Here is a 16107-nt window from a genome sequence, read left to right on the forward strand (position 1 = left end):
TACATAGTATAAAACCAAAGGAAATTTACTGGTTTAAATAAAACTTAAGCATAAATGTTAAATGAAGATTAATCATGACATTATCTTGCAAATACAAAATAGTCACTTTTAACATGACCCCATTCTATTGAATTAGGCATACTTAAATTACCCTTTGCTTCATGATGACTTAACTCACCTAGAAAATTGTATTATTTCCGTTATTGTGAAATGTTTATTCAATGAAAGTCATTAAATACACTTCATTTTTATTTATGACAAATAATACAACTCGTTTACCAGTGCAATCTTAAACAATACTAATGCAGGCACTGAAATCTCGTGGCCATGATGCTTTTATATGGTGACTACATGTTCCAGAAACAGTCTTGTCATTGGGTTGTCAGGACAGTCATGGCTCATTTTTGCATAGACAAACATAGAAAAATATAATTTTCCCAATCACCCAATAATTTTTTTAGATTACCACAACAATGAGAACAGTTTTAAATGCCCATAAAACTCAAGAGAACCATTGCATCCACTGTCCAATGCAAACTGGAGAATCAGGCTTTCATTGTCATTTAAAAAACATAATGATGAAAAAAGATAAAGGATAATATAAAGATAATCTCATGCCTGCTTCAGTAGTGCACATACTAAAATTGAAACAATACAGAGATTACCATGGCCCCAGTGTAAAGACACTCAAATTTGCAAAGCGTTCTTTTTTTGTTTGTTTGCTATAGGGTGTATGTGCTCACCAGAAAGAGTGAGTGAGAAATCACACGCCTGGGAGGATTGCAATGAAGCAATTCCTTCTCTTCCACTCTCCTCCTGGGATCTCAGACACACACACACACACACACCACGTGTTTTTCAAGTCTCCAGGTCAAGACTTAAATCATGCAGTTGCCTGTGTGGGATCCAGCTGCCTTAACCACGATGCCATCTGACTGGCCCAGCATTCCTGTTTTTAGTTTGTTTTGCAAGGTGAAAAAAATTCTGGAGGTCTGTTTTATGACAGTATGAATATACTTAACACTAGTAAACTGTACACTTTAAAATGGTTTAGACAGTAAGTTTCACATTATGTATTTTTAACCACATATATACAAAACAAATAGCTGTAATATCTTGATCTGGGTGATAGTTATCTGGGTGTATACACATGTAAAAATTTATTGAGCTGTACATTAAAATGTATATGTCTTACCAAATATATATTATGACTCAAAATATTTAAAGGAAATTTAACATAAAATATATTTTTATTGTCATAAGGCATGTGTGTAAGAGAGAAAATACCCCCTGGTGGGGCACAGTCACACTGAAATCCTTTTCTTCCATTTCTCCATTGTGTCAGTATTTGGGGCATGCACACACACATGCCCAGAATGTTTTTCAGGCTGCTGGGGCTGGGACTTGAATCACAGGCTGCCATGTGGGATCTGACTCCTTATGCCCAGCACTTTACTACTGTGTTATGGAGTAGCCCGTTAAAAAGATATTCAACTAGAAAAAAATATCACCTACTGTACGATGCGTTCACTGATTACCCCCTCCTGGCTTAATCCCTCTTATCATTACCATTACCAGGACCAGCAGTTAGTGTAATGGCTATGTCGCTGGACTCCCATGTAGTCGACCACGGTTCAAGTCCTGGACCCGGCGGCTTAAACTCAACGCCGGGCGCATGTGCGTGCATGCCCAAGATCCCGAGAGGAGAATGGAGGAGAAGGGATTGTGACATGGTCATCCCCATGGGGGATGATTTCTCACTTTCTATCTCTCTGTCTTTCTGGCAAGCACACGCACCCTATAGTGAAAACCTCTCCAAAATAAATAAATAAATAAAAGACCAGCCCTCTCATTACCATTACCATTAATAAACATTTTCTGTGAGATACCTCCTATTACACATGGGGATATACTGAATTAGAGTTTGCTTTTTGTTTTTGATTTTGCTATAGGGTGCATGTACTCACCAGAAAGAGAAAGAGAGTGATAGAGAGTGAGAAATCACTCCCCCGGGGGGATGTCCATGCCACAATCCCTTCTCTACTCTTCTCTCAGGATTCTGGGCACACATGAACCCACCTGTGCCCAGCATAATTCTCCAGCCACCATGTCTGGGACTAGAACCATGAAGCTGGCCATGTGCAATCCAGTGCCCCAACCTCCACACCACCTGCTAGCCCCCATTAGAGCATTTTTAAAGCAAACTTTCAAGTAAAAATAAACAATCTGTCTAAAATACAAATATCAGGCTTGTGTACACCCAATTTCTTTGTAGCTTTGCAAACTATAGCTTAAAGGTATTTTAAAGCTAGACCCCTCCAAAAAAATGAGAAAGAGAAAAATAAGTGTAGAGTTTATTTTAGTATCTGTAAGTGAAGTTCAGTAAAAAGGAAAAAAATCATAAAGGCCTTATTTACTAGAAACAAAAATTGTGGGGACCAGCAGTTAGCATAATGACTATGTCGCCATTGTCCAATGCAAACTGGAGAATCAGACTTTCATTGTCATTGAAAAAATATAATGATGAAAATAAAAGATAAAGGATAATATCTTTTAATAACGTGGGACTCAAACCGCGGTCCCATGTAGTTGACCGTGGTTCAAGTCCCAGACCCAGTGGCTTAAACTCACGCTGGGCACATGTGCGTGCGTGCCCAAGATCCCAAGATGAGAATGGAGGCGAAGGAATTGCGGCCATTCCCCCTGGGGGGGTGATTTCTCGCTTTCTGTCTCCCTGTCTCTCTCTCTTTCTGGCGAGCGCACGTGCCCTATAGGAAAAACCTCTCAAAAAAAAAAAAAAGAAAAGAAACAAAAATTGTGGGAACAATACAATGATTATTTTTCAATCAAACCATTTTATTGAGGGGTTTGGAGCGTGGGAGGGTGCTGAAGAAGGGGTAAAGAGAATGAGCTCAGAGGTCCTCAGCTCAGCCAGGCCAGGCTTGGATCTCCGTAGCCTGATATTCACTGGAAGCAATACAGTGGTTTGTTTGTTTTTGTTTTTGTTTTTGTTTTTGAGAGAGATTTTTGCTATAGGGCACAGGCACTCGCTGGACAGAGAGAGACAGAAAGCCAGAAATCACCCCCCAGAGGGAATGGCCACTCCACAATCCCTTCTCCATTCTCCTCTCGGGATCTTGGGCATGCATACATACACACCTAGCCTGAGTTTCAAGTTACCAGGTCCAGGACTTGAACTGCAGTGAACTATGTGAGAGTCCAGTGATGTAACCACTACACCATCTGCTGGTCCTTTTTTGTTGTTGTTGTTGTTTATTTGTTTGTTTGAGTTTTTTTGCCTTAGGGTGCATGTACTCACCAGAGAGAGAGAAAAAGACAGTGAGAGGAAAAGTGAGAAGTCACCACCCCTCCTCCCAAAAGGATGGCCACACCACAATCCCTTCTCTGCTGTTCTCCTCCTAGGATCTTGGGCATGCATGCTCAATTCACCCAGAGTCAATGTCAAGTCACCCGATGTAGGACTTGAACCATGGTTGACCAGCAACATAACTGCTACACCATCCACTAGCCCCAATACAATGCTTTTTTGATTTGACCTTACTTACCTTGAACTTCATGTCCACAAAGTAGTCAGTAATAATCTTGGCATTTTTCCGAGATCGCCTCATATAACTCATATTAGATGGCTTTATAAATATGATGTAAGGCTTCAGTTCCTGAGTTCGAGCCACCTGAATATCCTACACAGGAAAATTAATTGCACATTTAAAAACAAAGTCCTAACTTCCTAGAGTCAACAAGAATGTTCTCAAAATTCCTAAGAAAACTAGAGATTAGCAATTATTATTGGCCAGAGTATGATCTCATGTGTCCTCAAATTCTCAATTATAAAAAATTTTTTTTTAATAATTATAAAAGGATGGTTTTAGAATAAAAATGAAGTCTAGCCAGTTCTGTGACACAGTGGTAGTATGTTGCTCAAGAGAAGCTGGATCTCATATGACAACTGCAGTTCGAATCCCCAGCCTGGTTGGCCTACAACACTCCAGGTCATGTTTGAGTATCCAGGATTAAAGACGGCATCGCTATGTGGAAGTGGCTTCTCTCTTTCTCTCTCATTTTCATGTGCATGCATGCTATCATGAATAAACAAAAAATAATAAAAAGTTTTTTTAAGTTTGATAAAGTAATTAAGATCAAATCTTGGCCCTTCCTTTTGCTAATTGACTCAGTGAAATCTTATTAGCTGAAGGGATTCTCCACATGAGAGAAACTTAGGGAGAGAAGGATTCTATACACAATACCATGTGACAAGACAATGGGAGGCTCTTGAGACGGATCAGCTCTGTTTTACTCACTTTCCCCTTCTTCTTGCTGTTATTTCACATTGGATACTACTGCCATCTTCACACTCACCACCAGCTTTGGACCAAGAACAAATCTCTCTTCCCCTGATTCCCTTTGGCACTCAAAGTGTATTTTTAAATAATGAAGGGAAATTTTAAAGGACCATAAATATTAGGCCTATGCATTGTACACTCTTTATCTTACCTTAATCTGCCCACCCCTGCTCCATTGCCACACATGGTCTCAGTAGACATGGATAGAACAACATGAGAACTTCGCCAACTTGTATAAAGCAACATCTTATTCCTGTCACAAGAAGTTACTTTGGTGCCTTTGTGATTAAGGTCAAATAAAGAAAGATTCCATATTTTCTTTATGGCCACCCATTCAGTTCTGTTTACATATCTGAGAAGCAAGATTTCCTCAGCTAAAAACAAGATGTTAGCAATTGACATTTCAAATAAGATCCTGACCCTAGTTATGAGACATGGTGTTATTCTTTTTTTTTTTCAGGAGCGGGGTGGGAGGGTGCGATAGGGCATGTGTGCTAACCTAGAGAGAGACAAAGAAAGAAAGAGTGAGAGGAAGTAAGAAATAACCCTCCTAGGTGATGACCATGCTACAGCCCCTTCTCCTCCATTCTCCTCTTAGGATTTTGGGCATGCACACAAATGTGCCTGGTGTGATTTTCAAGCCTCCGGGTCTGAGGCTTGAACCATGGTCGATCATGTGGGAGTCCACCACTTTAACCACTATGCCACTTGCTGGCTCCCATGCCTGGTGTATTTTTTTTTCTATATGCATATTACTGAAATAGATATGATTCATTTATAAATGAAAACAAATGAATAATGTACCGTATCTCAAAGGTTGAAAAAAGCGACACAGTACTAAATACACAACTTTTGATTTTCCTTAGATTCAGTTTTATGGGCTATTGTTATTTTATAATTTTCCTACAGGGTGTGTGCACTTGCTGGAGAGACAGAGCGAGCACAGCGAATGCACTCCCCAGGGGGAGGCCACAGTACAATCCCTTCTCCTTCATTCTCTTTGCAGGATTTTGGGAATGCATGTACACACACCCAGTGTATTTCTTGAGGTACCAGGACTAGGACTCAAACTGTGTAGTCAGTAGCATGGGATCCAGACATTTTAACCACCATGCAACCACTTGGCCTCTGTTTTGTGATTTAATTATACAAAGATGAGTCAGTTCTGCAACCTAAAAATATTTACTTATTAAAAACTATACCAATACTTTAATCAACTATACAAAAAAGATAATGAGACAAACATGTGCATTTATAGAATGAACCATGGTCGATCATGTGGGAGTCCACCACTTTAACCACTATGCCACTTGCTGGCTCCCATGCCTGGTGTATTTTTTTTTCTATATGCATATTACTGAAATAGATATGATTCATTTATAAATGAAAACAAATGAATAATGTACCGTATCTCAAAGGTTGAAAAAAGCGACACAGTACTAAATACACAACTTTTGATTTTCCTTAGATTCAGTTTTATGGGCTATTGTTATTTTATAATTTTCCTACAGGGTGTGTGCACTTGCTGGAGAGACAGAGCGAGCACAGCGAATGCACTCCCCAGGGGGAGGCCACAGTACAATCCCTTCTCCTTCATTCTCTTTGCAGGATTTTGGGAATGCATGTACACACACCCAGTGTATTTCTTGAGGTACCAGGACTAGGACTCAAACTGTGTAGTCAGTAGCATGGGATCCAGACATTTTAACCACCATGCAACCACTTGGCCTCTGTTTTGTGATTTAATTATACAAAGATGAGTCAGTTCTGCAACCTAAAAATATTTACTTATTAAAAACTATACCAATACTTTAATCAACTATACAAAAAAGATAATGAGACAAACATGTGCATTTATAGAACTGCATTATCAGTCAGGCCAGATCCCTGTAGAGGGAATTCCTGGCATAACCTCGTTCATCTGTGAGGACCCAGAGCAATCCTTGTGCAGATGGGCACATTCCTCTAACTTGTCTGGCGTTGTCAGACCTCTCCTTCCTGATGGCTTCCTCCTGCTTGTGAATGTGCACATCCAGTTGTCTGCTTCTTAGAGCAGACATTTGCTTTCCTCATCCACCAGCCATTGGAGGAGGACTGAGGCCATGCAGATGACTGATTTGACCCATTCTTTGGGGACGGTTTCTGGGTAGCCCTCTTCTATCATCATATCTGGAATCAGATGTGTTTCCATAGCCTCTTCTCTTTTTTACATCTTGCTGAAACAGAGTTTTGAAAAACAAAACTACAAACTCGGCTATTCCCCAGGAAAAATGTTATCAAAGATAACCTCCAGGGAACCAGCAGTTAGCGTAATGGCTATGTCGCTGGACTCCCATGTAGTCGACCGCGGTTCGCGTCCTGGACCCGGTGACTTAAAACTCACGCCAGGCGCGTGTGCGTGCGTGCCCAAGATCCTGAGAGGAGAATGGAGGAGAAGGGATTGTGGCTTGACCATCCCCCAGGGGAGCGATTTCTCGCTTTCTATCTCTATGTCTCTGTCTATTTAGCGAACGCATATGCCCTATAGTGAAAACCTCTCCCAAAAAATAAATAAATAAATAAAACAAAGATAACCTCCAGGGGGACTGACTCCGGTTGTCTAATACTTGTCTGTTGGAGATGTAAACCATCAGGCCTTGCGTTCCCTGCTTTGGAGCGATTGAAGAGCTCGGGCCTCCTCAGCTTCTGTATCTCCCGCCTGGTGTATTATTCAAGCTGCCAGGTCCGGGACTCAAACTGCAGAGTCAGTCATGTGGGATTCAGCACCTTTAACACCATGCCACTTGCTGACCCAAGAAGTGGTGTTAAAAGGCTAGCAGAATAAAATGTCTTAGCTACAACCCACAGCATGTTCATGAAACATGACACGCACTCATTACTTTGGGGAGATGAGAAGTGTTCCACCACAGATCTTACCTGGGGTTCCAAGTCCATGACACAGACTTTTCCCGCCTCAAGGACTGCCTGAACAGCCTCCACGCTAGTGCCATACAGGTGGCCTTTGTATTCACCATACTCCAGCATCCTGCAAGAGTGGGACACAGACAGCAAGAACGCCTAGTAAATTACTACTGGTAGTAACATGAAATAAACTCCAATAGGATTGAATATAAACTTGTGGACTTTGTTAGCACAAAAGTATTAGTGAATATTTAGCAGGCGACAAAAGTATTACTGAATATTCGGCAGGAGAAAAACAAAAAAGGAAATCTAGGATTTATCTCCTTTTTCTTTGTTTTTTTCTATCTCCTTTTTCAAGTTCTTTAAAGCTACAATTCTATTTTTCTCCCTTTCTAAGCCATGTGAGTTGCTCTGTCAATGTGCATTTCCTTGCTTCACTCTCCAGAAGCAAAAGGAATTACTTCAGGAGCTTTGGATAATGCATAAAAATAGGGCATCTATTTTGACTGTAAAACAACCAGAGGCGAGAATTCATTTTTGACCCTCTACCTTACCTGTGACTATACATGAGGCTCTCAAACGTTTCCTTGGACACGTAGTGATACTCACGTCCATCTATTTCATAACTCTTTTTGGAACGAGTAGTATCTGTCAAAAAAAGGAATGAAAGGTTTCAGAGTCTTCAGAATGTTTTTATTTATTACCAACATGCACTTGAATAAAGAAATATAAGCTCTACATATATAATATGAATACATATTTTTTTTAAAAAAGAAAAATGCTAGACCCCCAAAAAGAGAGACCCTGAATTGGTAATAAGAAAGAAATTTTTAATTAAAAATAAGTTAGTCTGTGACCTTTATTGAGTTCTCATGGTGTTGAAAATAATGTATTAGAGATTAAGCTAGAAAAACGGGGTCCTATGGAAACTGGCTTCAAAACAGGCATTAATGAATCATGTGTGAACTTAAAGTACCTAAAGTTTCCCAGGTAGAAATACCAGCAATATCTTATGTTGGATAGTTTAGTTTCCATTATCTCATTTCATTCTCCATACTTCTAGCTAGGTAAAATGTTTTCACCCATATTCTACTAGTAAATAAATGAAGCTTTTGGAGAGTAACTAACCTACACACATTCACAAGACACTGAAAAGTGAAGTTGAAACTATAATATAGGTGTTCTAATTCTTCCAAGACTAATGTTTTCTACTATACCGGATTGTCTCATATGTGAAATGGAGGCAATCCATGATTTTCTGCTGTCTTGCCTGGTTGCATTAATACCCAAGTGGTTGCTGGTTTATGTTGAGGACCTCCAAAAGGGAAGGATTGCCTCAATCTGGATTCAGTCTAATTCATTTTTTAAAAAATTTTGCTTTCTTTTTATTCGTGATAGACTATGTGTACATACATGAGAAGAGAGAAAGAGAGAGAGAGAGAAATAAGCACCCTCCACATGGTCTGGTCATGCTGTGATCCCTCTCCTCCAACCCTCCAGTCTGTTGGATCCTGAACACTCATGTGGCATATTTCAGGTTGACCAGTCTGGGGATTTGAACCATGGTTGCCATGGTTCCCACAGAAGCCATGTGGGATCTGACTTATCGTTTTTTGTTTTTATTTATTTAGTTATTCAAATTTTATTTTGCCAGAGGGCAAATAAACTTGCTGGGAAGAGAGATGGAGAAAATAAAAGATCTCCACCTTGAGGAATGGCATACTGCAATCCCTTCTCCTCCATTTCTTCTTCCTCTCAGAGTTTTAGATATGCCCGCACACATGCCCAGTGTGTTTTTTAGGCTACTGGGTGTAAGACTCAAACTGTCCAGTAGGCCATGTGGGATCCAGCTGCCCTAACCACCATGCCACTGGCTGGCACTGATGCAGCCACTTTAATTATAGACTTTTCAACTTAAATAGCAGCCAATATGGAACACAGGAGCTCATCGAATATCTAAAAATTACTTACTCTTTATTCATTCATTTATGTGACTCATGTGTACTATCTGCTGTGCTCCAGGTATCATGGGAGGTTCTTAGAACACAATGATGAATAAGACCGTTCCTGACATGTTGTGTCTTATCTGCTGCAAAGCTAAGCCTTTAATCTACATAACAACACATTTCCCTTATTCCTAAAGAATTTATGTATTTGTATTTGACAAAGTTTAAGAATGAGAGAGATCAGCACTTAATGATATCAACACATGGAAATGATGAAGAAGGAGCTTGAAACAGCCCTAATTGATCAAAGGAGTTAGAGATCTTCAAGGAGCTCACAGAGCAAATATCTTGGTATCATTTTTTGTATTTTTCTTGTTCAAGGCTTTATTAAGATCCTTAGAGTTCCTACAGTGATGTCACTTCTCCTAGAGATTCCTATTGGAAAAAAAAGCTAATAAAACCCTATAGCACTCAGGTAATAGTAAATGATGTTCACATTAACCTAAAATGACCCTTCTTTGCTTCCATTGGACTGATACTATAGTTAAAGTCTATGAATTAGTGCATAACCTGATGTATCAGTTTTAAGGTTAAAACTTTTCACTCAGTTTGTAAAGTAAAATGTTATTTTCTCACTTTACCCTTTAAAATTCTTCACTGTCCTGGGGGGATTTTATTGTTATCCAAACTATTGAAAATGGTCATTTCCTTTGTAGTTCTTATTTTTTTAGATGAATGCCCATTATCGCCAATGCCAGCAGTACTTCTGAAAGCACGACCTATGGGCTATGATTCTAAAGTGACCTTTTTGGTCTTCAGCTGACAGCCTGTGAGACAAGACTTTCTCCTGCCCCTGGATGAACATTTAGCAGTTCCCATGACACTGCTGATCACTCTTGGGTTTAATTTGAAATAGCTACCATCAGGTGGGCCCCGTGGCCTAGTGATTAAGGAAGTCAGATTCCACTAAGCCAATAGCACAGTTCAAATCCTGGTCCCCAACAGCTTGAAAAACATGCTGGGTGCCTGTGCATGTGTGTATGCCAAAAATCCCAACAGGATGGAAAAATGGAGAAGCGATTGTGATATGACCACACCCATGGTGGGGAGCTTCCTTTCTCTCTCTCTGTCCCTCTCTGGTGAGCACTTGTGCCCTCTGGCAAATAATAAATAAAATGTCTACTATCGTTCATGCCGCAATTCATTTCTATCACTCAGTCTCAAGTTAGTCATTAAGATTCCATTTCCATGAAATAGTCAAATTATGAACTTCATTTATATTTTGGCTTCTCCTCCACACATCCGCATTTTTGAGCACGGACACATGCATGTGACTGTCATCGTTAAGGTGGCTGGATCCCACATAGTTGACTGCGCGGATGGAGTCCCAGACTCAGCAGGTTGAAAAACATGCTGGGGGCACATGCATGCCAGCCCAAAATCCTAACAGGAAAGGTGAAGGAGAAGGCATCGGGGCAAGGTCATACCCCATTGGGGTATTTTCTTGTGTTCTCCCTCCTCTCTTTCTCTCTCTCTGTCTCTCTCCAGCAAGTACATGTACCCTCTAGCAAATTAAAAATGAACAAAAAAACCACCATCCATGGTATAATGAGACTTATAAATTTACATTAAGTTATATGTACCTATATTAAAATTTTTAGATTAAAAACTAAATAAGATAATGTATTTAAAAGGTCAACCACAGTTCTGTGAAGATAGTAAGTACTGGGAACCAGCAGTTAGCGTAATGGCTATGTCACTGGACTCCCACGTAGTTGACCACGGTTCGCATCCCGAACCCGGTGGCTTAAAACTCACGCCGAGCGTGTGTGTGTGCGTGTGCAAAATCCCGAGAGGAGAATGGAGGAAAAGGGATTGCGGCGTGACCATCCCCTCTGGTAGGTGATTTCTTGCTTTCTGTCTCTATGTCTCTCTCTGTCTGTCCGGCGAGTGCATGCGCCCTATGGCAAAAACCTCTCAAAAAATAAAAATAAATAAATAAATAATAAAAAAAGATAGTAAGTACTAAAAGAATATTAGTTTTGGATATTAGTTTTCCTGTAAGGTCATCTATATGATTGTTAATAAATAAGACAATTACCTCAGATACTTGTGGCCCATAATCCTGAGAGAAGAATAGAGGAGATGGGATTGTAGCATGGCCATCCCTCCTGGAGGGTGATTTCTTTTTTTGCTTTCTGTCTCTCTGTCTCTCTGGTGAGCGCACACTCCCTACAGCAAATCTCTCTCTCAAAAAACAAACAAACAAACAAATAAACAAAACAAGAAAAATCTAGCTGGCTACAGGCCAGAAAATTAATTCTCTTTATTGAACTAAATATAGTTAGAAATACTTAAGAACTATCCTTCGTGTCTTACGTGCACACAAAAAAGATGGAAGAACATAGTTAGATGAGATCAATACATTTGCAGAGGCAAAGTCTTACCCAAACATGAACTGCTATGAAAGAAAAACTAGGGCCTGGACAGTGGTGCAGTAGTAGTGTGAGCTTCGTGAGTCTGACCCATGTGAGGAGGTTCTGGATTCACATCTGGAGACTGTCCTGGGTACACCAGGCATGTATGTGTCCATGACCCATATATGGAATTGCTAGCTGAAATTGGGGGTGGTTAGCAGTTTGAAGATTCTGTTGGAGGTGCTATTTCTCTTTCTCTCTTGCTCTTTGTATTTCTCACTCATAGACCATATAAATTAATAAACTTCCAAAAAAAGTTAAGAAAGACAAGTAAACATACGTGGCACGGCACTTTGAAAGTGGTTGGGATTAAATTCAATAAGTTGTCTTCTCAGTTCATTAACTCCCACACCAGAAGGTCCTAGACACAAAAAGTCACACATAGAAACCATTAGATGTGGGTAAATATAATTACTTAATGAAATCATACTTTCGGTCTTTCTATTAAAGAAACCATAGGAGAAAAAAAATAGGAAATTACAAAACTTCCCTCCTCACAAATTGGAGCAACCCCAGAAAAGTCTTGAGAATTTTCCTGGTGATCAGCTGAGTAACCCTCACTTGTTTCAATATTCAAAAACGAGGCAAGGAACTGCAGGAACCTGACACCCCAGCCAACTTTATCCAATGTCCAATGCTAAAAGTTTCTGCCTTTATCTCAACCAGAAATCAGCCTCAGTGGCCACAGGTTCTGTGACTCACAGAAGGCAGAGCTGACTTCACGGGCATGGAGCCTGTGCAGTTACACAGCCCATGCTTACAAACACACCATGCCTGGATTAATGCTCTGTTATCACATCTTAAAATTCTTAAAATGTTTTGAACAAAAGAGGCTCTTATATTTGCATTTTGCACTGAGCCCTGCGGATGATGTCACTGGTCCTGGCTTTAAGGCATGTTGTTCTGCTCCCCAGGGGTTTGCCCTGTTCACAGCTAAACATACAGAGAAGCTGGAGAAAGATACAAGTTGCTTTTGCTGCAGGGATCCATTTTACAGAGGTCTTGATCATAAAAGCAAGTCACCCCACTGCAGTCTGTATGTCCTGTTCTTTAGCAGTTGATACAGTCTAGGAGATTTTAGACACTTTTCTGAAGAAAGTAATTACCAGGATCAGCAGCTAGTGTAATGGCTATTACGCTGAACTCCCATGTAGCTAACCGCGGTTCAAGTACCGGACCCGGTGACTTGAACTCACGCTGGGTGAGTGTGCATGCATGCCCAGGATCCCGAGAGGAGAATGGAGGAGATGGTATTGCGGTGTGACCTTCCCCCTGGGGGGTGATTTCTTGCTTTCTATCTCTCTGTCTCTCTCTGTCTTTCTAGTGAGCACACGTGCCCAACAGCAAAAACCTCTCTCTAAAAAAAAAAAAAAAGGTAATTACCAAATTCTTAGGGAAATGAACTTTAAGGATTTTCGTAATACAGTCTAATTATCTAGTCTGGTGATATACCCACCTAGGTGTATAGAACAAATTCTAAACAGGCAAGACCTCATAATAATACAATTTATCACACAAGACTGTCTACACAATGGCATACATGTTCAATTATAGACCCAAAAAGGTTTGCTACAAGTCTTACTTATAAACACATATAAAAGAGGCTTTAAAAAAAATAAAAAAGAGGGCCAGCATGCGGCATGGTGGTTAAAGCACTGGACTCCCACACAGCTGGCCACGGTTTGAGTCCTGGACCTGGCAGCTTATTTTCTTACTTTCTCTATCTCTTTCTCTTTCTCTCTGTGTCTCTTTCTCTCTCTTCTCTCTTATGAGTGTATGTGCCCTACAGCAAATTAAAATAACAATAATCATAATCATGATAAATAAAATTTTGTTTTAAGTTTTGATATAGGTACCCATAAAGAGTTCTACTTTACCACTACTCCCAAAGCAAGACAAGCGAAGCTAGAAGGGAAACTCTCCTAGGATAAGAAGAGACAGTGCACGATGGGACATACCCACGAGCACCACGAGGCGGTGCTTGTCGGAAGGGTGACGCTGGTACTTCACCACCTCCTCGTAAGGGGCACCCACTGCACTGTAGCAGCTGCCTGCGCAGCACACGCTGGCGTGCAGCTGGCTGAGGTGGGACTTCCTGCGGCACAGGCGCATGCTGCGGCGGAAACCAGCTGGAGAGAGCGGAGACAAACAATATAAGGTCAGGGAAGGAGTGATTACTGCTTGCTTCAAGTCTAATACTTACATTTTATGGAGGACAGACAAAAACTTTTTAAAAATTTTTACGTGCTTAGACAAAAGGTAAGTGTATTGAGTGGGGGATGGACAGTACTGGCAGCTTGGCAGAAAGTGTCACAACCTCAGTTAGACCGGGGGCATCTTTGTAGAGGTCGTGGGGAATCAAAGGTCAAGTGTTGGCCACTACCCTGCTTCCAACATTCTTCTGGCTCCGACCACCCACACCAGGTCTCCCTCATTCCCTGTACACACGCCTCTTCACCCTGCTCAGGTCTGACGCCATCCCAGGCTCCTTTTTTCTCCCCTTTGTGCAGCTGCCTACTGTGTTCAGCCCTGCCTAATGGCTTTTGGGCTGAGTGATTCTGGAAGTAATGCAGAAGGTGGCTTCTTGTTTTATGAAAGCTCCCCTAATGGCTGCAGAATACGCCCCAACCTGGGAACCAGCATTCTGGCTTACTGACTCTGGCCCTGCTGCTTTCCCCCCTCACGGAAAATGGAAGTCCGGGATGGTGTTAAGTGAGTGGCATCTGGCCCTCTGAAAGCTCTGCCCAGGTGACAGATTACAGAAATGTGGCCATAAAAAGCGAGCTTCATAGAAAATTGATCTTTTCAGAGTAAGAGAAATAGGTTATGGAACAGTCTGGAAGATAATGGAGAAATCTGTGTTTGATGAGTAATCAAGAGATACCCAGTGAAATGAAATGAACAACAAATGTATTGAGAATAATAAGAGCCCATAGATCAGAAGATGGAAAAAACAGACTGAGGGAAACCAGAATAAGGGACAAGTTTAAAAATGTCTATCAGTGGGAGAAGCTTCCGGGAGCGGGTCAGGCCGGTGTGAATATAACTTAGCCAGTGACAAAGACCCAGCTGTTATTGATCATTACGTACCAATATAGAACTTCTGACCATAGCCAACAAATTCCTCCTTGTCTGAAAGAGAGAGAAGGTAGAAAAGAATGCCTGAAGGTGAGTAAAGTTTACTAAAAACAAATGCATAAAGGCATCTTCAGATTTTCCAGCAGAGAGAAGCACAGTTGAATTTATTCCTCAGTGGCCTATTGAAGAATGTCTTAAGAACTTTCCATCCTATACGCACATACAACAAACTAGAGAGAGAGATTCCTCAGAATTTTAGCATTATGTGGAATGTCTGGTATGATGAGAACAAGTAACTATTTCAGGTTTGTCTAAAGTTACAAGAAAGATATTGAGTCATAGTAAAAATATAAAAACTACATATACATTTTTAAACATGCCCCGAGACAACTGATTTTTTTTTTTTGAGAAGTTTTCGCTATAGGACGCATGCGCTCGCCAGACAGACAGAGAGAGACATAGAGACAGAAAGCGAGAAATCACCCCCCAGGGGGGATGGTCACGCCGCAATCCCTTCTCCTCCATTCTCCTCTTGGGATCCTGGGCACGCACGCACACGCGCCCGGCGTGAGTTCTAAGCCACCGGGTCCAGGATGCGAACCGCGGTCGACTACGTGGGAATCCAGCAACATAGCCATTACACTAACTGCTGGTTCCCGAGCCAACTGATTTTTAAAAAACCAAATAGACAAACTGGTTTTGGTTTTAACTTATGGTGTTCTGTAGGTCATGTCACTCATGTTTTTGTTTGGCATAGGTTTTTATCTCCTCCTTTATAAAATGGCTCATTCAATTTGCTCTATGACTGCCAGTTTTTGTTGGACTGGTCAGGAGTTCGAGACAAAGTGAGGAAAACTGCGTCCAGTGCTGCTGAAGCATTTAGGGTTGGTTCAGACTCTTATTTCTGCTTCCGTTGGCACCTCAGAAAGATTGTTTAAAGTTCCAGGAAAAATGTTATGAAAATGTTCAAATTACTTTTTACTGAAGTTTCTTATCATGTATACAACTCTGTTCTAAATACTAAAATAATATACAAAGAGCATCTATTCATAGCATGAACTGACATATACACCGTTTTTCATTAATTTTTTTCTTAAACACACATTTTTAAATACAAAATAATTATTTTATGTAACTTTATTTATTTATTTTTAATTTGACCAGAGAGGGACAGAGAGATAGAAAGAGAGAGAGAGAGAGAAAGAGAGAGAGAATGTGAGAAAGTAAGCCACCAAGTCTGGGACTCAAACCACTGGCTGTGTGGGAGTCCAGTGTCCTTAATCACCATGCTGCCTGCCGGCCCCAGTAAGCATACATTTTTAAAGACAAGATCTAGCTTTGTCA

At 40.7% G+C, this 16107-nt stretch overlaps 1 protein-coding gene and 1 pseudogene across 1 annotated transcript in view; one reads left to right on the plus strand and one right to left on the minus strand.

Annotated features, from left to right (window-relative positions):
• Positions 1-16107, minus strand: part of MPP4 (MAGUK p55 scaffold protein 4) — a 52786-nt gene that overhangs the window by 541 nt on the left and 36138 nt on the right. Inside the window, exons 15-20 of the mRNA XM_006153044.1 lie at positions 14776-14817; positions 13644-13814; positions 11966-12046; positions 7817-7910; positions 7278-7386; positions 3567-3701 (exon numbers count right to left, since the gene is read on the minus strand). Coding sequence (XP_006153106.1) covers positions 3567-3701; positions 7278-7386; positions 7817-7910; positions 11966-12046; positions 13644-13814; positions 14776-14817 — 632 coding nt within the window. The remainder of the gene's footprint in view (positions 1-3566; positions 3702-7277; positions 7387-7816; positions 7911-11965; positions 12047-13643; positions 13815-14775; positions 14818-16107) is intronic.
• On the plus strand, positions 617-715 carry LOC114008624 (uncharacterized; annotated as a pseudogene).

This window comes from Tupaia chinensis, unplaced genomic scaffold, assembly GCF_000334495.1.
Source record: "Tupaia chinensis unplaced genomic scaffold, TupChi_1.0 Scaffold000361_2, whole genome shotgun sequence".
In the NCBI taxonomy this organism is placed as follows: Eukaryota; Metazoa; Chordata; class Mammalia; order Scandentia; family Tupaiidae; genus Tupaia; species Tupaia belangeri.